We start from the raw sequence: 26,781 nt of genomic DNA, 5'->3' as shown, positions 1-26,781 counted from the left end.
TCCTATCGTTAGGCAGAGTATACCAATGATTGATAATGACATTACTTAGGTACTATATTGAATAGTACATATAAATATGTTCTGTTGGGGGCCCTGACCTAGAAGCAGTGCAGAACTCTGTATCGACTCATCTCCCAGAGTCCTGACCCAAATCACTAAGCCAAACTTGGCAATTGTGTTGCTGAAATCTGGTTTTTAGGTTCAAAATGTTTCCAGTATTTTTTAAGAATTGATGCCAAAACTGCTTAAAGCTTGAAGATTTCTTGCCAAAAATACATGTATAGTGACTTTTAAAGAAAAATGTGTTTTCAAGATCTTGCAAAGGCATATATTTTGATGCTGATGTACTGCCAGAGATCTCTTAGCTATTGTTCACAACATGCACCTTGAGACTTAGGAACTTTTCAACTTTTTAATTTGACTCAAATTTAGAGGTTCCAAACTGAATTCTGAAAAACTATTGTATATATTAATAATTTGCAATAATTTTAGTTACCCTAAACCTCAGGTTAGTATCAATTCCAATATTGAACTTGTCATATCATAAAATTACCTTTTAGTTTGCACTTGACTTGTTTGGCTTGAGATGGAATGACCATATGAACCTAAGTGAGAGCTGCCTTGGTAGCTGCTAGTGTCAATGTAATGCAGGCACTGACAACACGTCAATGGGGAGCAGACATAGAAGTAATAATAAAATTTTACTAGGTAGTAATAACAAGCTAGTAGGACTATGACCCAGTATTTTGCAAGAAGGCTATTTCAACAAGTTCAGTTAAATCCAGAATAGCTGTCTTAGGTTGACTGCTGGTGCAAGGCAAATTTATCTTTTAGTCTCACTGGAGCTGGAGAGTAATGTTCTGAGGTATTATTTCCAGCTGTCCAGCTGTGGTCTCTATGTGGGCTGAAGTTGCTACCTTGTTGCTTGCCAGTCTGTTACTATCTCTTTGGCTTGTAGATAAAAGTTAATTGATTTCCCTCTCAGTTACTTTACAGATTTTATTCATGTGCTGATAATTTATTTGTTTCAAGTGCAAAAATTATTTGATTATAAGTCTTAAATTCTTAATAATATTGACCATCCATCAAATTTTGATTATCTATATAAATTATCAAAGCTTTTAAATGACAACTAATTATGCACTCCTTGGATACAACATCTGATGGAATGGAGGACAACTCTAATGAAAGAAGCAACCTTGCTAGCAGCCCCAGTGCTGAAGTGGTGAGTCATCTATTGAATTCAGTTACCATCTAAAATAATAGACTAATAATTGTCATAATCTTGTATGTAATTCATTATTCTGCATCATAATAACGGTACTATCTAATTTTAACCAACTCATAGTCATATTACACTAAATTTTGTCACTGTAATGCCACTTCTTTGCTTTTCAGTAAAGAATATTTGTAATAGAATATTCGTATTTGGTTAGTGGCAGGGGACTTGAATTTTTCACTAACTGATTCAAATTGAATTTACTGGTTGATGCCATTGACATGGTACACCTTAGCCAATGGGCATTTGCTGTGTGCCAGTGTAAATGTCCATGTATATATTTAGGCCAAGGAATTTGTGCTTGAAAGTTTCAAGGTAAAGGTGTCAGCATGAGGACACACTTTATCAGTCTGGTTTGCAGTCTGACTTTTAACTCTCCAGATTTCTATTCTTTGGCTTCTGCCCTGAAAGTATTAGCTCTGAAAAACCAGTGCTAATCTTTAGGTGTGTGCCACAGGCCTTCAAATGTTTGTTTTTCCATGTTAAACTTGAGAGTGTACATATGCAAAATTTTTTCAAAGGTTTCCTAAAATCAAGTAATTACTGATATAATCATGGAAATTAGGATCACAATTTTTGGAATTTATTTTAGTGAACTAAGAAACAAGGTTCAAGCATGTAGTCTAAATTTTCCTGATGTTGTTATTCTCGTTTCTTGTACATACTAATAATTGTGTGCTTGTGTTAGGTGCAGCTATGGTGTAGCATGAGAGTGTTGGCTCTGGTGTTGATGGATTTTAATGCAAATTCCACTTCCTTTTTTTTAATAAAGTATCACAATGTCTAAAAGATGAACTGATTGATGCTAGTAAAATCTTAAATAAAGGTATGGTTGGTATGTTGTTTTAAAATGCAGGAGAGTATTTTGCATAATGTTATTTTTTTATTGATACTCTGATTTTTTATCATCATTTGCTCCCACTGGACATATACTTTTTTATTTATTAATATTTTGTCATACTTACAGCTGAAGAGTGTTGAGGATAGCTTAAAAAAACTTCTGACAGCAAGAGGAAATGAAGAGCTCAGTGGTATCCTTGTGCACAAATTCTCTTCGAATTCCTTCTTCCTGCCCGCCAGTAAGCTTCCTCATCCTGGTGCTGAAGAAGTGTCTCTGCAATACTTTTTGCGTAAAGTGAGTGCGGCTGGCAAGTCTAAGAACTCAAATAAACTACACAAGCAAAAAGCGCACGACAGAACCGGGGTTTCAGGGGATCTGGTGGCTGGAGCAAAGACTCTGGTGGATCTCAAGAAAGTTAAAATTGGAAATCTGGAATGCAGTGAGACTTGGGAAATTGTGTCAATTGACAAGAATCTTCCAGAAATTAAATTAAAACTTGAGTTGATAAGCCCTGTGGAAAACCAAAACTATGGTGTCTCCATCCAAGACCCTATTGAGGCTCAAAAGATATTGGAAGGTATGCAATTATTTCAGTCTTAAATAACTAATTAAGTTAATCATTTTTGTTGTAAGTAATAGTGATAAAAGAATTCTTAACCAGATTTTTTTAATTTTTAATCATTTTTGTTGTAAGTAATAGTGATAAAAGAATTCTTAACCCAGATTTTTTTTTTAAATTACTGCTCCTAACTTACATTTCAATGTTGATATACCATACTGATTCTGGATATTTCATTTTTCTATATTGATTTTTCTATTTTAAATATTTGTATGTTCCACTCATGTTACTACAGATTTAGTATCAAACAAGAAAAATTATGTGTTTGACAAATGGTTAAAGTTAGAATCTACTGGCAAGACTAAAATTGTACGTATGTATTTGACTGAAATTGAAAATTTTTTAATTCTTCCAGGTTTGGACATACACTTGCTACTCAACATAATTCAAAACGGCATGCTGCAGTTAAATCTCAGTCCTGCAGAGGCCCAAGTGGTGCAGGCACTCAGGATTTGCCGCAACCAACTCAGCCACTCAGTCAAGGTCCCTCAGCCTGACTGGCTAAACGATGTGGCGGCTGTGAGTATCTGGTGTGTCTACTGTCTAGCCACTCGCAAACAAGCAACGAGTGTGACTCAGAGGACTGTTGACACAATATTCAAACTACCTTGTGTTACAAATTTCCTTGCTGCTTAAATACATGCCACTGTATTCATTTTAACATTATATTTGGGTGAGAGGAGGGGTCACAATTGACTCATAGATAGATACTTTACAGTAGAAAAGTAAAGACATGAAATAAATAATAACAGAATATTTTAATCTATTTCATTTATTACAGGTACTGAAGGAAGCCCTGCTGTGTTTGGCACAACCCACTCAACAGGAGCTTATAGAGCAAGAAATCACTTGCATTCTCAAGCGGCTCAGTAGTGAAACACTCATAGGTTGTACTCTTAAATTTAGCAAACAAATGATATCTAGGAAATCCAGTGTCTGAAGAAATAATTTGAATCTTGAGTTGAATAGATATATAGGTATCTTGTGGAAAATTTTTGGTGCTTGCCACAGATTAATAGTGCAGTGCATGTCAACAGAATTTAGTTGTAACCTATTCACTTATTTGTGTCTTTGAAATTGAATCAATCATAATGGAGAAAGATTAAAAAGTGTGTAAGGAGTCAAAAGATTGATGCTACAGCAAATTTATTTCACATTTCTTGGGTCCTGCCCAGCACACTTTAAATTTCACTCAATGCTTTGCGAGTCTTGTATAAAAATACAGCTGCAGCTTTCATAAATTTCCTGTGGGATTAATTCAGTCGGTCCAGCATTAGGATCACCTTAACTTTTTTTTCAAACCGCTATATTTATTTATTATTATATAGCTCATATTAAATTTGAAATAAATTATTCATTGGCAGACGAGGGAGTATTAACAGCCCTTTTGTTATCAAAGTAGCAACTTCTAGCAGTTGCTTAACAGTTGTTAAGCAGTTGTTATAGCAGTTGTTTAACATTACAGGCGAGCTGCAAGCGGAGCTGCGGCGCCGGGCACCTCGCAAGGCTTTCATTGAGCGACGCTTCCTGCTGCCCTCAGGGTGAGGGGTGCAGGGGGCGCTGGTGGTGCAGGAGGTGTTGGTGGTGCATGAAGTGCTGGAGAGGTGCATGAGGTGGTGCAGCGGGTGCTCGGTTGTTACTGGTGGTAGGGGTCGCCAGCCGAAGACCACCACTGCCCTGGATGTAATGGACCATCATGATTCCTGCCTTCTGAAACGTAGCCTTTAACACTTCTGGACGATCATATCTAGGCCGTGCGTCGAACCAGACTTCGGACAAACGGCCACCTGTCAAAGGATGATAAATTTTGGAACAGAACTATGCTATCTGAAACCTAACCTTAGATACGGTGAACGTAAAATTACGTAATTTAACGATGCCCGGAAGTCATATTCGATCCGCGGCCTGGTGGTACACGGCAGGTTATAGGCAAGGCCGAAGGAGGACAAAGCAGAGTGTTTCACGGCTGATTGGTGGATGTCCGGAGAGATCTAAGGCGTTCAATTCAGGGCTTATTGGTGCACAAAATTAATGTACACGGCTGCGCTCCTCTGGTTGTACAGGTGGGACTGGTAGTGCTGATGGTGCTTGTTTGGTGCAGAAGATGCATGGGTGGTGCAGAAGATGCATGGGTGGTGCATCGGTTATTGGTGGTGCAGAAGATGCATGGGTGGTGCATCGGTTATTGGTGGTGCAGAAGATGCATGGGTGGTGCATCGGTTATTGGTGGTGCAGAAGATCCATGGGTGGTGCATCGGTTATTGGTGGTGCAGAAGATCCATGGGTGGTGCATCGGTTATTGGTGGTGCAGATGTATCAAATATCATGCCGAATATGTTGCGTGTTGCAGGAGGGAGTGCACTACATCGGAGCTGCACGGGATGTTGATGGGAGGGCTGCGGGTTAGAGGGGAAGTGTGCAGCGGCCGCACGTCTTTCCTGCTGCAGCTCTACGCCGCGTGGGCGGAACCTTCCTCATCCCTGGCAGCGAAGTTCAGACTCTGCCTGCCGCCCCTCAACCAGCTGCCTGCTGATGATAGTAAGATATTTCGGAAGTAAACTGAGCCATGATGAAAGACCCTTAAAAGAAACAAAAGCAATAGATTAATCTACAGCGGGGTTTGGTGCAGTTCTCGTTTTCGAAATAAACGTTTGGCTATGGCATTCCCATGCCCTGTGTGTTTTTTTATCTATCTGTTCGTATGTATGTGTGTGTGCGTTTTTTGTGCCTGTGCCTGATCATTGCCGCAGTATGTTGAGTTGCTCAGGAAAGTTTCTGAAAGTAGATTTTGATATGTAGGGTTTAAATTTATTGGTGAAATAACAAGAATAAATAAAAAATTGAATGGAATTCGCCCCGTTCTGTGGTGTGATGATATGTGTGACGAATGAGTACCCTGTGATGGCTGTGGTATGTGGTGACGCTCGTATCTTCACCACAGAGTACACTGTGATGCGTGGTGACGCTCGTATCTTCACCACAGAGTACCCTGTGATGGCTGTGGTGCGGCAGTGGGCCCCCTGCACGGTCCAGGACTACGGTGAGGCGGAAGTGGAGGCAGTTGTGCTGGCGATGCTCGGGGAGACGCTGGTGCTGGTGGACGCTGTGAGCGGCTACGACCGCTGGCCCTGCGCTGCCAGCAGCGGCTGGGTGGTCACAGATGGCATCCTCAATGCTGATCTTAATGGTCAGTCTTGCCTGCGCTCACAGAACTGTGCGAGGCCTTGTTCAAATAGCGATGCACTTCTTGGCACTTGTGTAGGTTATTCTTGCCCTGTTAGGTCTGGCATAAGGGCATTCTCTGCTCATGCGGTGGGTAAGAAAGTGTCTTTTTGGACAATATTACCCATTGAGTTTGTGCTTCAACCTGATGCAGAATCACAATTCCATTACCGTTTATTCATATAGCGTAGCATAGAAACCGTTCTCTTTGGAATTGCCTTAAGTTAGGGGAGATTACTCCACTGCGTTTGTCTTTCCTGTTGCATTGCTTTACATTATGTGTTTGCTCCCCTGAGATATCTTTACTGTTATATTACCTTGAGTTATTCTGTAATTAACTATATTATTATTAGCAAAGTTATATTTCGTGTTGCAGTGCGTGCAGTGGCTGACGTGTTGCACAAGGAGGAGTTGTCGGTGACGTTGCTGCCCCTGACGGAAGAACAAGTGCGGGAGGAGGTGCGTGGTTGGAACTCCCGACACAGCACGCAGTACAGTTTACTGCAGCAGTTCCAGGACAAGGAACTGCTCACGTGTCCCCACGCTCTCTCAATATTCCAACGCATTACGTCTACTGTTGTACGGAACCTTGATTTGCAGGTCATGAGAGAGCTCGTCGAAACTAGCCATCAACGCTTGACTCGTGATAAAGATGATTCACTAGATGGAGAATTCTACTACGAAGCTGCCTTCAACAATATCCTAGCAAACAAACAAATCATCGAACACATCAATGGACGCCAAGTTCCAGCTTACGTTGTGGGCCCTCGCAATGGTTCTTTTTACTTCAAATCTCTCGGCGTTGAAGAATATTGCGCCGCGATGTACGTAGTGAACAACCCGCACGTAGCTTCCTGGCGGTGGCTAAGACACTCGCTCAGATTCCAAAGAGTTTTTACGTTCGTCTTACAGTATTGGAACGAACGCGGACTCTTGCAGAAACACCAGAACATCATAGAGAATTATCTTTCTGTTGTGCTGGGCTTATATCGCTATAAAAATGTGAGAAATGATTACAGCAACGCCAAGCACTGGAGAACTCAACGACCTCTGGACTGGACGTTGGAGCAAGAAGGCTTCGTACGCGTAAATTACTCGAAATGTAAGCTCTGGCTGCATATATTCTACGTGCTGGAGTCCGCGAGTGGCGATCTGATGGCCGTGCAGCTGGTGCTGCGACACCTGTTGCAGTACACCTGCTGGATCCTGGACGTCAAGTCCTTCAGCGACGCCGCTTACGAGGAATTCAGTCGCCTGTGCCACAAGATTGTGGCGCTCTTCAGTAAGCAGGGTGAGCAGGCTATGCAGGGTGAGCAGGCCATGATGCAGGGTGAGCAGGCGATGCAGGGTGAGCAGGCCATGCAGGGTGAGCAGGCAATGCATGGTGAGCAGGCCATGCAGGGTGAGCAGGCCATGCAGGGTGAGCAGGCCATGCAGGGTGAGCAGGCCATGCAGGCTTTACTGAGCTGTATCAATGGACTCTTAATAAGTTGTGATTGAAGGAACAATCTACAAAGAACTATGTTTAATCCGGGATATTTTTCAGGGTCCGTGGAGACGCTGGAGCGACTACCACTGATGAAGCTGAACTACCGATGCAACCTGGACACGCTCAAAGGCCTCGACCTGCTGCTGCAGGCGCTGTGCTGCTTGCTGCAGCTAAACAAACCCTGCCAAGTTATGGTCAGCAAATATGTAAACAGACATAACCGTATTTTTCTTAGTAACCTGCCATATTCGAAAACCTAGTCTTCTTGAAAGTGGGCTTAAAGATGGCTCCTCTTTTTTACTGGGGCGGCCTTATGCTAGTTCCCAGACTTGGGCCAAGCGAAATTACGTATAGGTACATAATCAGTGCTACCTCCGATCTTGCTGCTCACTAAGAACAATCAAACCCATTGCTTTTTTAGTAAAAAGAGTACGTAATAATAAACCATTACTTTTTGAGTAATATGACCGTCCTGACCACAGATCACTGAGTACTACAACCGACGGGACTACAAGTACGGCCGCGCCCCGCTGGTGAACTGCCTTAAAGACGTCGCCCGACGTCTGCACGAGTCACGGCTCAGCGTCACCTCCTTCGTCGGTCCTCTCGCCCTGCCGCCCGTCTCACTACAGGTTAATTGTTAGTTTGCTCGTATATTGTTATTCTGCAGGTAATGCAGGCATATTGCTATTGGACGGGTAGTATTACTGGTGTATTGTAATTCTTCTGGTATATAGCTATTTTGCAAGCATATTATCTCTTACTTTACCATAGCTACTTTGTCTTATGGATTTGGCCAAAATAGTAATACTGACAGTTAAATTCTTGAATTTATTGATGCATTTATCAAGTTTTTTTTTCTTGAATGCTCAAACAACATTGTGGTGTTGGAAGCATGCAGCATTTTCTGTTCCAGGTAGATCCACTGTTTTTTTTTTTTTTGTAACTGCGATTCCTACCGTTTATTTTTTGCAGGAAGGCGGGTTTTCTTCACTGAAGGAACTGCGCGTGACGGTCTATAGTTGCAACAGTGTTCAGACCCTCCTGCAGTCGTGTCCTCAGACCCTGCGCTGGCTCAACCTCAGTGTAGACCTCATCAAGACTCCACACGGTGACAGTGCGCAGTCTTCCTATAAACCCCCACAAGACAACATCGTCCAAGACCCTAGCAAGCCCTCACATAGCAACGCCTTACAAGCCCACGGCCACGTGGCAGACCAGCCGTGCGCCGTGCCGCCCTCCTGCTACGTCAGACTCGCGCTGCGTTACCCGGGTGCCCTGCAGGTACTTTACCTCCGTGGGGCGCAAACATTATTGCCTCGCGCCTTTGGGATTCGAAGATTAATGTCCCGCGCCTTTGGGATTAAAAGATTAATATCCAGCGGCTTTGGGATTCAAAGATTAATATCCAGCGGCTTTGGGATTCAAAGATTAACGCCCAGCGGCTTTGGGATTCAAAGATTAATGTCCAGCGGCTTTGAGTCTCAAAGATTACTGCACAACCTTTATGGACAAGAAGATGTCCTGGACTCATGGTTGATATTAGAAAATCAAATGTCTTTCAGATTGGTCATGCCGTGACTGCAGGTCTGTTGACTCTACTATAATTAGCAACTGCGTATGCATTTTGCGTGCTATTGTTTATAATTGTTTGTTGGTCAGGTGATGTCGCTGTTCTCTGGTGTACGCGAGTTGCGCGTGCTGCGCCTACACGGCATCCACCCTCCTGACGCGGGGGTCGCCGCGCCCTCCGTGCCCTCCAGCCTGCACGTGCGCTGCCTCGTCCTGAAGTTCGTGAGTGACTACGGCGTGAAGCACCAGCCTCAAGTGGTGCGCAGCTGGTGCTCGAGCCTCCTCTCCAGCCTCACGAGCAGCTGTGGCTCTTTCTCGCGTCTCATTGTGGCGCGACCTCCGGCACCTTGGAGCCTCACAGAGATCCAGTCTCAGGTACCTCCAGCCTCACGGACATTCAGCCTAACTGCTTTTAAAATTTTTAGCTTATAGCCCTCTCAGCATTTCGGCTCATAGCCTCTCGAGCTTTCTGGTAACGTCTTTCAGCCTTGCAGCATCACTATATTTTTTCACTTCTTGCTTACAGCTTCGCAGTCTCGCAACCAATTGGCTTAAACACTCTCTACCACAAAGTCTTTCAACCTCTGGCCATTCAGTCTCAAAGTCTTTTAGGTTAACACCCATAGTGCAACGTTCTCAGTATCAGGCATTTATTCGATTAATAAAGATTAATTTACATGATCCTATCGCATCATTAATGGTCGCAAAGCTGTTTACATAAAAGTTTTTCTTCTGTTGTTTTGGTAGTATTTAAGATATTCCAGTTTTTAATGTCACTATACATTATACAATGAATGTTCATTCATTGCTTATCTTTGCAACTGCTTGCAGCTGCGGCAGGAGGCGTTGCAGGTGCAACGGCTGATAGTGCAAGGAGGAACCGTCTCGGCCGAGGAGGCCCTTACCTGCCTTAGAGCTGCTGGGGCGCAGCCACTAAGTCCAGCTGCCCACGAAGGCGCCCCGCTAAGGGCACGTCTCCCTCAGGAACGTCTTGACGCCCTCAGGAAGCACAAGCCCAGCGGCCACGAGCTGCTCATCATCAACGTAACTGAGGGCGCCGATGTCCGCGAGTTCTCTGAGGGTAATCCTGAGGGGCTGCCCCCTCACTTCGCGTCCCTCGTCCAAGCCGCCTACGAGAGCGCCCTCGTGTCGTTCTGCTACGAGGCGCAGGAAGGCGCCCTGGAGGTTCTGCTGGCGCCTACCCGCGACCTGCGCCTGCACCTGACCTGCCTCGACATGCGCGACCAGGTGCCTGGGGGTGACGGGGTGCCTGGGGGTGACGGGGTGCCTGGAGGGGGTGACGGGGTGGCTGAGGGTGACGGGGTGGCTGGGGGTGACGAGGTGGCTGAGTGGAACCAGCTGGCTGGGGGCAAAAGATCTCTGGCGGCAGCAGGTCGCTGGGTGAATGTGTTACTAATCTGACTCTATAATCCAAGAACAAAATGAGTTAGATGTATTGTGCATCTTTTTATTTTTAGGCTCGTGATATTTAGCCCCACTTATGTCCGCGTGAATTTATGCTGTCTGCGTATATGTGCGCATAACTACCGTGTGAAGCACTGAGGGCTCTTCATCTCATCATTAGTACTCGTAGAATGTAGTGAGACTTATGCGGATCATCCTGTGTGGTCACATGAAGAAGCCTGTCACTGTTTGGGTGAAGATGTGACCCAAACCAAAGTGTGGTTTGGGTCACATTTTCATGTGACCACTTTGGTTCTGAATGTGGTCACATGAAGAAGCCTGTCACAATATAACCTATCCATTTTTCTGAATAAAGCTTCCCTGTGCAGCACGTGGAGCAATTGCATCAGGTGCAGCGAACGCAGCAGGTGCAGCAGGTGAAAGCTGTACTGCAGCTGCTGTCACGCGCTCAGTATGTGATGCTACGATGCCCTCATCTCACTGCACGAGGCTTCATCGCCCTCATCACCGCCCTGGACGCCGTGAGGGGCGGAGGTGCTCAGCCCTACAGCATCACCCTCATCACTACTTTGCAGGTGATCCATGCAGGCAAACATCCCCCACAGCATCACCCTCATCACTACTTTACAGGTGATCTATGCAGGCAAACATCCCCCACAGCATCACCCTCATCACTACTTTGCAGGTGATCTATGTAGGCAAACATCATCACTACACCTGAAATGAAGCAGCATTGGATACAATACTCGTTAACTTAAACTCTACATAAAAATTTAAAGTATTAGTTTATTATTGTCCGAACTGAAGTTATGGGAGGAAGTTAAACACACGTAATTAGGAATTAACTGTTGCATTTGTCTCATTATTACTCACTTGATGTCGTGATAGGGGAAACGATCCTGAGTGACGACAGAAATATAAAGTAAGCAGATTTTCAAACTGACAGGTTATGATGCCTGTATGAGGCTGTATTATTGTTCCATAAGTTGTGAAAGAGTTATTTCTTTACAGCTAAAGAAAACTGTCTGTAGTTTTATCTCTTGCTGTCGCATTCATGAAGGTAAACGACACATTGCACTTGGGACACTTAGCAAACGGAAATATTTTTGCAGGTGCAGGCGCCTCCTGCCCTGCAGGAGCAGGTGCAGTCTCCTCCTACACTGCAGGAGCAGGCGCAGCTGTTGAAGAAGCACTTGCTCAAGCTGCCGCTGCTCAACTACGCCTGCTTCTGCGTGCTGGACGAGCAGGGGGCCCCGCGCTTGACCGTCCGGCGCACGCACGGAGGGGATTTGAAAATTAATTAGTTTTTACTAGCGCCCTCATAAAACTGGCAGATAATGTATAGTGCGTCGCCCTAATGGAACATTCATTCTTGGTAGTAGTTGTAGGTTTCTAGCGCTACAGAAAATCTTAATCTATTTCGCGCCGAAGGTCAAACTCTCATTACATAGCGTCGTCGTTCTCGAGTTGATCAGACTTATAATTTAGTTCACTCGGACGATAATGGAGGTTGTAGTCAGTTTTGTACTCCTAATGCGGATGTCCGCTCGCAGATTCCCATCGCTCAGTTGAGCGGTCAAGGTACGATGTCGCGAGGATACGGCTGGGTCGCGAGGTTAGTATGCGTGGTATCAAGTTGGTGTACTCAAGGCAGGTCTAGAGTTCTCGGAGCAGGTCACATTGTGTCTTCGAAAATTGTGTCTTCGAAATGTTCTTGTTCTTGTTGGAGTTAGAAATAAAGGAACGGGCGAGGGTAGTGTCGTCCACTGCTAATATCAGCGACGTATTGGGCCAGTTCCGTAGCCAACACCTGCAGGTCTGTCGTCGGCGCGCCGTTGATCCTCAGATACGGTCGGTAAAGCCCTGTCTTCCTGATGCGTTGCCATATTTTGGGCATGGGGTGTTTCAGAGTTCAGCGAGTAGACATAGCGCTTCCAGGCTTCTTTCCGGGTTGTGTTTTTAATGTATTGGGCGATTGCTCTTACTCTTTTATATGCTATTTTATCAACAATGTTGCCAGCGCGCTGAAAGGGCTTAAGGCCCGTTTTCTTTCTAGGTTTGCGCAAGTGCAGTCATCGTCCCATCATGGGACACGGTGGCGGTCTGTTCCTACTTTGGAGCGAGGGATCGCTACATTCGCTGCCATTCGGATGGTGTCTGTAACGTCTCTTGTCATTTCGTCTACTGGCAAGTCCAGTTTTGGTTCCGGCATGCGGGTTAGTGCTCTAAAGGTCTTCCAGTCGGCTCTTTCCGTGATATATCTGGGCTCAGTTGGTAAGGTCTGGCGTATCGCGAAGTCAATCTGTGTAGGGAAGTGGTCGCTGCCATACGTGTCGCTCATCACCGACCAACTGGCGTCGTTGACATGTCAGCTGTGAACTTTGGTTACACGTTCCAGGGAGCGAACTCTATATTATCGCTATTATTTCTTGGCAAAAGCCTCAGCTCCTTGCCTGCTGGATCCTGCCCACAACAGCGCCCCCCGATTGTGCACTGGTGCGTTCCAATCTTTGCTAGTCCTCAGTCTTTACGCTGATAGCGGAGAGCTCCCACTAAGCGCAAGAAGAGACCTCCATATACTGCAGTACCTTGCAAGAGCCCAACAGCTACCAAACTCCCCCTCTTGCCTGGGCATTAGACACCAATGGAACGCGGGGGCCTGTCGAGTGAAGGAGTCTTTCGAATCGCGAGGCCTGTGCCCGTCTGCATCTTACTGTGCAGACTAAACCCATTAGCTTCTGCAACACCCCTCGCTGGTCGCTTTTCCCCTCCATGGTCTGCCCTGGGCTTTATGCAGAGCAGAAAAAGCGATCCCTAAACTGATGACATTAGGTCTCTGTTCCTCGATGACATCAGCGCATGTCACAGACGTGATATGCCCATTACATCGATGGCTCCAAAGACGATAGTATAGTTGGATGCGCCGCGAGGAGCTCGCTGAAGTTACATGGCTATTCCTAAATATTTACTGCACAGCTATGCGGCATTCTATGTGCCATTGTAATTAATAAGGAGAGCACGGACCTGGAGATCTGTATATTCGGCGACTCAAAGAGTGCCATCCAAGAGCTATTGCATTACAACTCGTCGCATCCCTTGGTGACCGCCATGTATAGATGGCTTATCCTACTCAGTGCACGCGAAAGACTGTTACATTCTGCTGGGTCCCCGGCCATGTTCAAATAGCAGGCAAGAAGCCGCGGATGAGATTTTACTCCGTGCAGCGGCTGAAGAGACGCCACATCGGAATGATGAAGTACCCCACCGGGATCATTACCCCATCTTCCTCAAGAAACTACTGGACGAGTGTCAGGGAGAGTGGACGCGCCTCGAAAATAACAAACTCCGACAAATGAAAGAGAATGCAAGGCCTTGGCCGTCCTCGTCTCGCCGCGTGCGCCGGGTGGAGGCATGCCTCACCCGCCTTCGCAAAGTATCTTGGCCCAACCAAAACATGGCCATTATAATGTTGATCGACTCATAGAATACCTGAGGACAATAAATGTGTTCGATAGTGTATAACCCGGCATGTGATGTACCCTTATCTCCGTCCATGATGCCCAACGCGACATTCAGCGCGAGATAGCTTGATCTGAAGCGCTAGCACCTAAGGCCACTAAAACAAACATCTATTATTTCTTCTTCGATCTTGTTAAAGTGGCATATATTAGAGCTGGCAGGATGTTGCAGTTGGAGCATTTGACGGGATGCATGCACGGAGTGTCATGTTGCTTATTATTGCTAGTGTTTGCTCACTCTGACACGCCGTCGATTTGCGATTAATCAGAATAGAGAAATTTAGAAACACCAGCGTTTTCCACGGCGGCCTCACGCTATCTTCCTCAGCCCTGATTCATGAATTGTTTTATAGTCGTCCATAATCGGCCACAACTCGTTAGTTGAGTTTAATCATTGTTGATCAGTCATAATTGTAAATGAAATATTTTTAGCCCGAAGACCCTACACATTTACGACATTTTAGAAGAAAATCCAGCTGTTATTATTTTCTATTTACTTCCTAGTCAAGGTGAGAGGCTTGTGAGTTTATTCAAGTCAAGGTGAGTTTATTTCTGAGGCTTCAATGTTCATCAGTCGAAGGTGTGATGTGTTGGTCAACCTGCTATGAGTTATTGTTAAGAATTTTAATTTATTTGTTTGGAAATTGCACGTACTGTTACTTTTCCCGGCCTGTTTTCCCTGTAGGGGGAGCTTGGACTCCTCCCCAGTTTCTACTGCCAGTTACTTTATTTCATCCCACGATTATCCCATTATTAATTGACAAAAAGTCTACACTTATTGGCGTGAAATTACATGATAAATTATTGCAACTCTGTCAGATATTTTATTGAAGAGACACTCTTTAAAATTTTACGTAATTTTTCTACATTTTGTAATGATGATTCAATTATTATTTTCAAGTCTTTATGCCGTTATCTTCATGCGTAAGAATAATTCACTCAGTGATTTTATTGTATACTGGAATATTTAAAATTTATATATGGACGGGGGAAGGTTATTTTCAATGCAAGTGCCTTACTATGAACTTCAACTGCAAACGTCTTTTAAAGATGGTATCATAACCAGTTACACACAGACAGTGTTATCCCGATTTTATTTTCTCATTTATTTTTCTGTATGAAAATATCGGTTACTATTTTATACACGTGATGCATCGGTCACTTTAAATATATTGACCTAAAATTTCGTCTCTATAAACATAGTGACCGAAAATATTCGTCACTACAAATGTGCCAAGCTTTTGTGCGCGAGAAGAAAGTTGTGTTTTTTACATTGTTGCGTTATTGTTGTGTGTGCATTGCTAGGAATTTTTATGATAAATTTGTGGGTAAATTATATGATAGAAATCAGTAAGTTAATTGGGAAGTTCGATCTATATGAAAATTCTGGTCTTAAATAATATTTTGATACAATAAAAGAAACAAATTCAAGCGTTATAGTTTGCTGACCTGTCACTTGGCGTCGTGCTATTCCGGCAACACCGCAGTTTAGTGTCGCGACTACAATAGGGAAGTGTTGAAAAATTTGGGATTTCTCTTCTCGTATAAATCGTGTTATTTATCCATTACATATTCATCAGATTTTATTGCTATAAATGCGAATATATCATAAATTATACATATAAATTCGTACAAATTTGGTCTGTCACTGCGAATGTCTGGAGGCTGTTAAGTCGCCTATCCAGGATACTTATCGTGTCGGGATATTATCTGCACCTAAAAATGTATTCCTGGTAAGAAAATAACATGGCAATGCAAAACTGGGAGGAAAGGATTCAATCAAAAACGGAGATTCAATGTTTCATTGGTACATCTCTAATTCTAATAATTTGTAATTATCACCGATAGTTACTATTGATTTTTTCCGTAACCGTGAGGAAGCTAATAACGACTTAGAAATGCCATACTTTAATGATTAACAACAATATTCTGCTAGGAAAAAGGCATCGGTATAAAATTAGCGAGTCCGGCCGCGCCGTAGAAAGATTTGGTGAAGGGGTAACCGGAGTCTGGGTCGAGCTGAGGGTAAATTGTGATGCCGGGGCCCAGGAAGCCTGTCCAGAAGCCGTAGGTGCCGAGGGTGATGATGTGGTGATGACACAATGTCAACATGCACATGTCCTCTACTGCACTACCTGCAGAAATGGTCGTATGAGTGATGATGTTGTGGTGACACAATGTCACCGAATTGAGTAAATCTACAATTTGATTAATTCGAATCAAAATCAGGCAAACAAAGCGGTAACCCTAATTCAGGGATGGCAATAAACGGAATGAAAATTATGAAACAATATGATGTACGTGTTGAATGGCTTCATTTAATATTCCAGAATAGGACAAAACAATAATTCAAATACCACTCATAATTTTTCAAAGCCTTCACTCGTGTTCTTTAAATATGACAACCCTATTTTGATAGCTATTTATTGGTTGTATCGACAAGAGGTAACGATTAGTCGATTACATTCCGCGTATTAATATTATGGCCGAGTTTCAGTAGCTCACTTAATTGTTGCCGACCGAGCTGATGAGGCTCGAAGATTGGACTGCGGATTGATAACTTTTTCGTAAAATTATGCTATAACATTTTTTTAGTTCCGTGCCATAAAATGCAGGTTTGCTTGAAGCTCGGACTGAGAAAATATTCGGGCGAATGAATTGTTCATAAGTTGTCACACGATCAATAGACACGTTCGTTGCCACCACTTCATGCATCTCATCATCTCCAACACCAATTGCAGACAACACAAAATATCGCAGTTTGAATAGAATGGTAGAATAACTAATATAGAGTCACACTTGGCAGAATAGAACCCTCACGTCCATAAAAAAACATGTGAAAGGCACATTTGAACACGAGTTCTTCACCTGTATTCACTCTTGCTGTCACGGCCATGACACCGCACCTACTAATAAAGTTATCGAACGCCACATACGAACCCTATGCGAATATAGTACTGAACTCGATCATAGCGACTACCATCTGAAAAATGCATCCGGCGCATACACGAGTGACTTAGGAGGCAAGGCTCTGTAGCACTCTGTGGTCACACTCCTCACCAAGCCTATTTTACAGCGCCGACAACACTATAAATATAATATAATATGGTTTTCTTGTTTGTGGCACTGAAGTCTGCGACCGACAGGGTCGTAATTTTGCACGCGCAGGTGGTGCAAAGGAAGGTAGGTCGGGAGAGGGGTAGATCAAGAAAGGGGTACGTAAGAAGTGGTAGGTCGGGAGATCCTGCTAACTGATCGAATCTCCCACCTTGAGATATGTAGGTTGTGTTGACCCCCAATTTGAGGAAGATCTTCGTGGTAGATTTGATGTCGTCTGATGTGACCACGAAGACGACGTTGGCGTGACGTCGAAGGAAAAAATTTGTGGCCCTCTTCAAGTAGCCTTCGTATTGAGCCTGGATGTCCTTCAGAGCAAATTTCTGAAAATACCTCTAAATGTAAAATTTGAGAGGCTAGTACCATTGAAAAAACTGTAAGTGACCACTAATTCTCCCACAGTTTACGGAATGAAGTTTATAACCCCTTCCAGAGGTTCCCGATTATCTTTACCGTTAATGCCACATAAGTCGCACTCTGCAGCTACTGTACTTAACGCGCCACTTTTCAATGAAATGCGTATAATACTAGAGAGAATCACGATTTTCTGGGCTGGATTGCCACAAAATAAATGAGAAGCTTTTACGATAGAGCTAGAAAATTGTAGGCCTATCTAAGTTTTGTTAATAAACTGGATCATTTCTTTCGAAGGCCGGCGACCTCAGTGCTGCGGCAGAGTAGGTGCATTCACTTTACCTCGTCACATCGCAGAGCTATGTGTGACGTCGTTCGTCACTCGTCAGATTCAACGCACTAAGTTTTCCTTATCCTCATCTATTCTTTCTTCAAATCTTCACTCATCCCTGCGTTCACTCCACAAGTGCGTGGAAAATATCGCAAGGATCGGATCAACGAAATTATAACCATATGAACGCAGCGAGCCCTCAAGAGTCAAGCGGTTCCCGCGTTACTAGCAGCGTCACCGTCAGTGCGTGTCTAGAGCTCGAGCGAGTAATGTGTTGCTCCACGAGTCCTCCCGGTGTTACCTTATTTTATGATGTTATAGCTTATTAAGCCTATTGTATCCATGTATTAGAATAGAATAGAAGTGTCGGATACCCCCTGCTTAGTTTAAGTTTCATGTATGTCTATCTCGACCTATTAACTAATATTAAATCTTATTTTCAGCTTACGTCACTCAGCTTACGTCAATAAACGGGAGAAAAAGCAAGTCAACTTTTCCCTACCCCGTTGAGCCCGCACAAGTTTGTGTCACTATGTATATTGTGACTTGCTTTCACCTTACCTTTGTTACGGGACTTGATACTTCTGAACTGCCGCCCCCTGCCAAGCGCTGGTGAAACATCATAAATACCTTTCCGCCACCCACTGGTCCATTGGTGTACCTACCAATTTGGATGCTGTTCATTGATTCCCATCTATATTGACATGATTTGCCGTGTTGTTATCTTCTTCCGCTCTGAACGCATCACATCGGTCCCCGCCTGCTGCATACCTTTGAGAGTCTACTTTTTACATAATTCCATCTGAGTGAGGGCTGATACTGCATTTATTGCAAGGCTCTCAGCACACGGGTTAATATTACATCGTGCAAGCGGCTACGTTCGAATTACGCTGCTGTCAACACCTGCAGACCTCTGTTGGTAACTTTAAAGGATCCTGATCGGGTTTGGAGCGTTCTGAAGGCAGAGAGAAAGCTAAGATAATCTGTTGAATATAAGTCCGTTTTATTGTGAAGAAAGATTCCACCCCTTTAGAGAGAGCGGATTTTCGCAAGAAATGGCTGGATAGAATCAGGCGGAAAAGCACGGAAAATCAGGTCAACTACTCTCAAGATGTCATGACAACACCGGTCGCTCACTGTCAGTCTGCGGATGCGGAGCTGGAAGACAAGTAAACAGTAGAAGTCAAGTACGTAGATCCAGGCCTGTAAATAATGTAAGAAGTAACCGCATACATCCAAATAAAAGTGCACAAAAAGTTTTTTGTCTTTTATCCAAAAAAATATAACTCAGTACTCACTGCAGTGAGTGACAGAGAGCCTCAAAATCGACGAAAACGTGAAGTCACGGACAGACGGACGGACGGACGGACGGACGGACATGACGAGCACAATAGGGCATTTTTTTCCGCATAAATGAGCTAAAAAGGCACATCTTCAGCGTTAACAAATACTTTTTGTACTCGGTATTGGAGGTTGGCAAAACCTTTCTTGCATTGCTGTTGATGTTTTGAACATTTCTTAATCCAACAACAAACACTCATCCCATCATTCGCTAGGTCCTCCTCTACCCTTATCTTGAGAAGGTACTGACTTTTCTCACGTAGTCCGGGTAGTCTGTGAGGCGCACATGCACACCAACCAAAACCTGAGGATCCCCTTGACCTGATGTAGCGTTTGTGGCGATCCCTCTCGCAATTTCTAGGCGAGCCTCCGCCTAAAAAAATTCATAATAATTATAGTAATAAATAAGTTGAATAAAATAAAATTTTAAATAAAGTAATGACGCACATTTAAATTGAACCGATATAATATATTTTCTGAATTTTTTGGCCGTATTAAAGAAATGAACCTAATTGTAAAATAATATGACTTTGAATGTTGTTCGTAATCTTCATAATCCTATAGAAGTTTCGAATCTTAAAAATTGCAACATTGTCTAACAGATATGCATTGAGATGCTAAAATGGTCACAATTGTGCCTGATCTTTTCGAATATCAAATAAGTAATTCTTATCGATTTATCTTATATTCGGCATGGTTGTAGAAAGTATAAATGCAGAAAATGTGCATCTCAAAAAGAAAAAAAAACAGCACGCTTAAATTTTGCATAAAAATGTTAATTCACGCCAAAGATTTTCTCATCGATGTTCTAAAATTAGTATGAGTGATCATTTCAATATGATTGAGAGTTTCAGCATTTTTTGAATTAGTCTCTGTCGTAAATTCTTGAATTAGTCTCTGTCCCTTTCCACAAGGCACGAAAAGGAAAAGAATCGGCGACAGGCCACATCAGGCCTACACTGCAGCGCCGAGATCACTATGTTATGTTATGTTATACCCTTTGTTCGAATTTTTCCGATTTATGTACACATCTTGGATAAAAAATTGAAACTTATCCTCATTGACTGTCTGAAAAATTCTATACTATAACGGGAATGAATAATATGCAATGAAAGGTTGAATGTAGCATTATTAACTTGAAGATGGATATTAACCCACCTGCCGTCGATCAACAAATAATTTATTTACAACAGTTTCTATTTTTTCGGATCAAAGATTGAAATGTATTCACCTGGCGCATGACGGTTTCATTAAAAGAAAATTCCTTGATGAGTTCTGTTTTGTAGGCGCCGAAAACAGCGGCTTCGAACGGGTAATCTGGATGAGTGATGCTAATCAAATTTCATAGCATCACTTGAATGATCTGAAACTTTACTGGAGGGCAGTGGCACTATTAGGCCTACTTAAGGAAGGTTACAGCCCCTCTAAAATATTATTATTGCAAGTTGCTAGCTAATGATAATGTTTAATAATTATACTATTTGCTATCAATAATAAGATGTATTATTATCAAATTATACAGGTATTATCAATAATTGTATATTCATTTATTAACATCACAAATATTTACAACAAAATGCAAACAAATTCATTAAAATGTGGCCGGAATGTAAGATTAAATAAAAACCATACAACCGCAGTCATTATTTACTTAAATATGATCTTAAAGTTATTCTGACCAGATTGGTCATAAGGAAGACTCACCCATGAGCAGGAAAAGGTGTGGTCCCAAGAGCCCTGCAGCGGCGAGGTGCGTAGCGTGGTAAGTGTAGAGACCCGCATCATCGCGGTATACTGGCCGCCATGCTGAGTGATTAACTGCAGGCATGTGCTAGTGATGGACACGTATTCGATTTCAAATATTACTCAATAAAATCTTACAATATTGTAAACCCTTGAAAATTGAGAAACTCTTAAAATTAACCGCGTCATCACGGTATACTGGCCGCCATGCTGTGTGATTAACTGCAGGCATGTGCGAGTGATGGACATGATTCGATTTCAACTTATTACTTAAGAAAATCTTAAAATATTGTAAACTCTTGAAAATTGAGAAACTCTTAAAATTAAGAAACTCTTCAGAGATAAATAATCTGATTGGTTAACATTAACACATCGAATGCTAAGACTAGTATATACACTGTACAAGACTACTCTTTAGTATACAGTCTTTTAGGCACTAGTTTGCAATGAAATGAGACTCAAATTCTCTGCATTAATTATTTAGCAGGAACACATTGCTTAACGAATTAATGATTTGTACACAAACTTTTCTCAGTCAGTCAGTCATTTATTTCAATAAAACGTAGCCATAAAAGCCTTTAGAGAAGTCACTTACGAGTATATGAGGTGTCGCTAGACAATACTTGACCTTTTTTGCCTTACTGACTATGTTTACACTAATAGTAATTCCAAATTATGCGTACGTACGTCAAGGAGCCAGCATCTATATTTTCTTAACAAAGTAAAAATCTCGAGTTGATACTTCAAGTTTAAACTATGTATTTTTAAATCATTATAAATGCAATTCTAATTGACCAAATAATATGAATATTTACGACCCTTACTAATTATCATGATAATCAAAATGGCTTCATATACACTTCTTATTACACTTTTTCAAATGCGGGATGGAGAGACCCGCGAACGAAGCGTCCAGAGCCGATTCGGTTGGAATTAGCACCACGGTTGTGTTGTAGATTTTTTTAAACGCAAAAAGCGTAGCGTATTCGCCCATTTGATTGCCCAGTCGCCCAAGCGGATTCATTGCGAGGGCTGGGAGTGACAAGCCCATCCAGCTGACATTGTGGTCCAGTCTGATGCGGGCGTCCAGCACCGGCCTGGGCGGGGGGCGGGTGTCATGGCAGGCCTCACATGCGTGCTGGGTATCGAAATCCTGGAAGACGTTCATGCTGATTCAGCGACTGGGACCGTAATTTCAAACTCGTTCAAGTACAAGTAGTGGCTCAAGTACAGGTAGCGGCCTATGTACATGAAGCGGCTTAAGTACACGTAGCGGCCTATGTACATGAAGCGGCCTATGTACATGAAGCGGCCTATGTACATGAAGCGGCCTAAGTACACATATCGGCCTATGTACACGTAGCGGCCGAAGTACACATAGCGACCTATGTACATGGAGCGGCCTATGTATATGAAGCGGCCTATGTATATGAAGCGGCCTATGAAACATGAAGCGGCCTAAGTACACGTAGCGGACTAAGTACACGTAGCGGCCTAAGTACATGAAGCGGCTTAAATACACGAAGCGGCCTACGCACTATGTTGCTGTGTGTGGTTTGTATCCTATTTACGTGTATTATGTACTTATTTCCATTAAAATTTTATTATTAAGATGAACTGACCTGGAGCACGTCGAGCAAGAAGGCCAGTTGGGGAGCGGCGTTGCGTAGCGTTGAGTCTAGGAGCGCAATGACGTCAGCTCGCTTGATAGAAGTCAACCGCAAGACCAAAGCCACAATCTGAGCCGCTGTGTCGTTTACCACGAGGTTTTCAGTGTAATTGAGGCTACCAGGACAATTGGAGCTATGATATTCCTCGGTATGATCGCTAATGTTCACCTTATCGCTCATGGTTCTTGCTTTGTCATTTGGCATGTTGATGGCAATGGGTTTGTACTGACGGTGTCTTCTGTCGTCTGCACATCGGATATAAAAGAAGCACCAATACTTTACTGATGTGCTATGAAACTTTGGTGGTCACACAACAGTCTCGCCCAGTCGCACGAAACCGATAGCTGAAATAGTTGTGGTATAAATGTATATGATACGGCTTCGATTTGCCGGATTAATGTGGAAAATAGCGAGCATATTTGCGTTGAAGAACTTTGAAAAATGAAAGTAGAAAAGTATAAGCATACCTATTTTGTTAATGGAACTTGATTTTACCGTATCATTTCGAGTAAACTGTCACTCAGCATATTTTCGACATCTGCACTGTTAATGAAAAAATGTAACTCAGTACTCACTGCAGTGAGTGACAGAGAGCGCATTTTCTCGAAATCGACGAAAACGTGAAGTCACGGACAGACGGACGGACGGAAGGGCATGACGAGCACAAAAGGGCATTCTTTCCATAAATGAGAAAATGCGCTAAAAAGGCTATTATAAATGGTTATTAAGTTGTCAATGAGTCGACCTGTTAATTGCACGATCTTATAGCTGCCTATGCTGAATCGCTCCTGCTTGACTCGTGAGCTATACGCAATAGTCGCCAACTCTATATAACGGATAGTAGTACATATAGTATTAACGGTGTCAGCGTTTATTAGACCGTTAGGCCTGTCGCCGATTTTTAACATCGTATAATATTTACAGCTTGTTGCGGGTCTTGAACACGCAACTCACTGCTCAAAATTTGTTGTGCTCAACCGCCCGGCCTCCTCACCGATTTAATCAGAACTGTTGCAGGTAGCTGGGATTGAACCCGTAACTCACTGTTCCAGTTATGGTACTCTGTACTGTATCCACTGAGCTACGCTACCTACAAGTGAACATTCAAGTGAATATTTTTACAATTGCTTGGCGAATTTAAAATACATTTGCGAGTGAGGATACTTTCTTTTTTCTTTCGTTAGAATCCCGTCCGAAACTGAAATTTTAATTTTCTTACCAGTCTCCAGATGCTGTGTCGTGTAGCTCCACATCAGTAGTAGCGTCATAAGAGTTACCACCGCCAACTTAAAAAACTTGAAACCAACTCCAGCCAACTTGGTGTCAACTTCACAAGTCTTGATTGCAGGATTTGTCATGTTTGTGACCGGAAACTGCAACGTCATTCCTGATACGTAGTTGTTTTGTCACGGAATTGTTCGGCCGTAGAATGCTGCCTGGGAGCTCACACTGTCTGCACCAACCATGAAAACAAATTGACTATTCCATTAAATTCATGGTTATGAACTATTCGTTAAAGTTAAACAGTTCGAATTTTATCGCAGCCGAATACAAATTATCTACTCCATTTTCAATTGAGTATTCTGGTGTTTTTGTTAATAAAAAGAAATAAATAATAATATAATATTTTTCAGAATAATAATGCACAGAAAGAAGAAAATTGTATGGACAATTTCAGTCGCGTCTTGCATACAGTTTGGTTCTACTTTCATTTTCATGTTGCATGTGTGAGAATTTTTTAGTTACATTTTAAACTCGTACTGATAAAATACCTGAATCAATATGAGAGTTTTTATTCAAACGTAGACTGTCGAGATGACCGTTAATTTATCAGTTACGTGGCATCGTAATATCCTAATTATTTTCCTCCCTCTGAAAGATTTGTAAGGTTGTTCATGACAATTGTTGGTTATCTAATTGAAATGAAAAAATCATACTGCCTGCATCAACTGAATGTGTTTTAAAACTGAATTCTTCTTTAATAGATATTGTCAATTGAGAATAGTTATACTATCTGCAAAAAATGTTTAAAACCAATAAAAACGAAATAGTTATAGGGTAACATGGGGCAGCGAGCCCACTGCGGGTCATGGGCTCATAGCGGGTTTCTCGCTAAGTATGGCAGATATTGGTCCGTGTTCTCTACCGCCGGTCGACAGTTTCACTGGGATGAAGTGCACGGATTTACGTTTTGCTAAGTGTTTGCGTTATATTAAGTTATTTGTGAATAACTGTTTTAGTCCAGATCAAAATTTTTTTGCTGCTACATAAATTTTTTTTTCGATTACTGTAGATGAAGCATTTGAAATTACTGTGAATTAAATTTTCAAAGTAATATTTATAGGGATAATTTTGAGTTCAAGTTTAGACTATTAGCTTTTAAAATAAAATGTTGACACGATATAAATAGAAATGATACCTGGTGGGGCAACGGGCCCATGCGTATCACGGGGCAAAGCGCCCATGGTGAAGTCTTGTGTTATACATCATTAGATTTATCTCAATGACTTTTTCAAACTATGACTTGCTTTTTGAATTACAAATTACATTTCATATTGTGTGATTTTTTGATTTGCCGCCTCAAGGCAGCAGGTTTAGTTTCTAGTTATGCGTATTTATGACCCCTTATCAAGTTATTGACACTTGCCTTGCCAAAAGTTGATTTCAGTCAACACCAATGAGCCAAAAGTTGATGAGTTTTTATGGTGTTGTGGTGAAATCACGATTAGGTACGAATTCTCTGCACATAATATCTGGATTATGGACGAAACTGGAACGAAGTTTTTTTGATCACCTAAATATATTTTTTCATGTCAAGGACGAATTTTTTACCGCAAGGATATATTTTTTAAGTCAAGGATATATATTTTTATGTCAATGAAATATTTTTTTTCAGGTCAGTGATAGATTTTTAAGCCAAGAGTATATTTTTCAAGTTAAGTATATGATTTTTTGAGTTGTTAATAAATGAGTGAATGTCATATTTTTTATTACATTTTCATACTTTTAACTGTAAAGTGTTGCTTTTTCATTTTTAAACGAAAAATATGCATTTGTGGTCAAGGGACCAAGGGTGGGCGCCTTGCCCCAAGCCCATGGGCCCATTGCCCCAGGGGTGGGGCAATGGGCCCATTTTGACACTTTTTACAAAATAGTGTTTCATTAAAAATTGAATAAACATATAGGCGTCTAATTCACAGCATACATTCCTCATTAGTTGTATCTTTAAACAAAACAAAGAACCACCTCGTATCAATTAAAACTAAATCAAAAATTTAGTTTAAAAAAAGTGGGGGGCGCGCTGCCCTACGTTGCCCTATTCATAAATAAACCCGGCTGACAGATACCGTGATACGCCCTACACCGCATATGTTACGTACAATGTTGGACAATTTTAGGTTTCCTATTCCTTCGAATTATTCTGGAAAACCGTCCATAAAAATAAACGGCCTAACCGGTTTGTCCGATGCTGGCTCTTAATTGTGATTTAATTCGGTAATCCCTATTTAAAATGGACTGAAAAATCCCTATATTATTAACAATGGAATGAAAAAAGTAAAAAATATATAACTCGATCAGTACTCACTGCATTCTCATCGACGAAAACGTGAAGTCACGGACAGATAGACGGACATGACGAGCACAATAGCGCCTATTTTACATGAATGAGAAAATGCGCTAAAAAGCTAACCCAATCTAAGTGACGACCGAATGGTCCAGCTTCAACAATAAAAAGACTACAATGCGAGCGACGAGGCACCGACAAGAATCTGCTTGCCAGATTTAGGCACCTGAGCTATCAAACTCAATGCCTCAATAGAATAATTTTCTTAATGAAATTAATTCCAATTGTTCGATGTGATGAATAATAAAATTTGAGTTTGGGCTTTCTCTTTGAAGTTTCTAAGAAAAACATTATATAGCGTCATTTGAATTTCCAATCATCGCCATGTTAGTTACAAACAAATATTTTATCAGAAACAATATTGCAAAATGAAAACATATATCGTAGTCCTTCCACGATGGTTCGTTAATCATATGAAATACGACTTATTTTTATCATGTAATACATTCATCTATTGAAATATTTTATAGCTTAAGTAAGCTATATATTGTCGGGGCCCATTCAATGAATAAATGATAGATAAATAAAGCCGTCAGTGGCCACCAGACATTTACCTAAAACTGTGTCTTAATAATTATTGCCATTAAGAAGGATGAATAAAACTGAATAAATAAACAAACAATAATAATTCAAAC

The 26,781-nt window shown here is 42.1% G+C and overlaps 2 protein-coding genes across 2 annotated transcripts; one reads left to right on the top strand and one right to left on the bottom strand.

Moving 5' to 3' along the window:
• Positions 1 to 990: 990 nt before the first annotated feature.
• LOC108676708 lies at positions 991 to 15,396 on the top strand. The gene is made up of 15 exons (XM_018164837.2): positions 991 to 1,225; positions 2,247 to 2,697; positions 3,095 to 3,258; positions 3,521 to 3,626; positions 4,205 to 4,280; positions 5,090 to 5,277; positions 5,723 to 5,926; positions 6,338 to 7,252; positions 7,508 to 7,644; positions 7,933 to 8,082; positions 8,426 to 8,734; positions 9,113 to 9,397; positions 9,854 to 10,270; positions 10,816 to 11,022; positions 11,560 to 15,396. Exons 1-15 carry the CDS (start codon positions 1,139 to 1,141, stop codon positions 11,749 to 11,751), a joined length of 3,888 nt encoding a protein of 1,295 aa, XP_018020326.1. The 5' UTR covers positions 991 to 1,138; the 3' UTR covers positions 11,752 to 15,396.
• A 419-nt stretch (positions 15,397 to 15,815) lies between these two features.
• On the bottom strand, positions 15,816 to 24,374 carry LOC108676677 (galactoside alpha-(1,2)-fucosyltransferase 2). Its single transcript, XM_018164795.2, has 9 exons — positions 24,294 to 24,374; positions 23,741 to 23,974; positions 22,474 to 22,766; positions 21,722 to 22,004; positions 20,813 to 20,926; positions 20,340 to 20,425; positions 19,359 to 19,481; positions 17,234 to 17,405; positions 15,816 to 16,100 (listed from the first exon to the last, which is right to left on the bottom strand). The coding sequence occupies exons 2-9, from the start codon at positions 23,904 to 23,906 to the stop codon at positions 15,898 to 15,900; spliced, it is 1,440 nt and encodes a 479-aa protein (XP_018020284.1). The 5' UTR covers positions 23,907 to 23,974; positions 24,294 to 24,374; the 3' UTR covers positions 15,816 to 15,897.
• Between the last annotated feature and the right edge of the window lie 2,407 nt (positions 24,375 to 26,781).

The sequence above is a fragment of the Hyalella azteca genome, unplaced genomic scaffold (assembly GCF_000764305.2).
Source record: "Hyalella azteca isolate HAZT.00-mixed unplaced genomic scaffold, Hazt_2.0.2 contig8774, whole genome shotgun sequence".
Taxonomy (NCBI): domain Eukaryota; kingdom Metazoa; phylum Arthropoda; class Malacostraca; order Amphipoda; family Hyalellidae; genus Hyalella; species Hyalella azteca.
Note: the sequence above shows the minus strand (reverse complement) of the source record. Positions and strands in the feature narration are given on the sequence as shown.

Bases quoted from the DNA above. Each gene is read 5' to 3' on its own strand.
- LOC108676708 (XM_018164837.2), top strand. From the start codon at position 1,139: ATGCACTCCTTGGATACAACATCTGATGGAATGGAGGACAACTCTAAT. The intron at 5,278-5,722 runs GTAAGATATTTC...TCTTCACCACAG, and splicing joins CCAGCTGCCTGCTGATGATA to AGTACCCTGTGATGGCTGTG. The intron at 7,645-7,932 runs GTCAGCAAATAT...TCCTGACCACAG, and splicing joins ACAAACCCTGCCAAGTTATG to ATCACTGAGTACTACAACCG.
- LOC108676677 (XM_018164795.2), bottom strand. From the start codon at position 23,906: ATGACGTTGCAGTTTCCGGTCACAAACATGACAAATCCTGCAATCAAG. The intron at 22,005-22,473 runs GTCAGTTCATCT...AACGTCTTCCAG, and splicing joins TCTTGCTCGACGTGCTCCAG to GATTTCGATACCCAGCACGC. The intron at 17,406-19,358 runs GTCAGTACCTTC...AGGTATTTTCAG, and splicing joins ACCCGGACTACGTGAGAAAA to AAATTTGCTCTGAAGGACAT.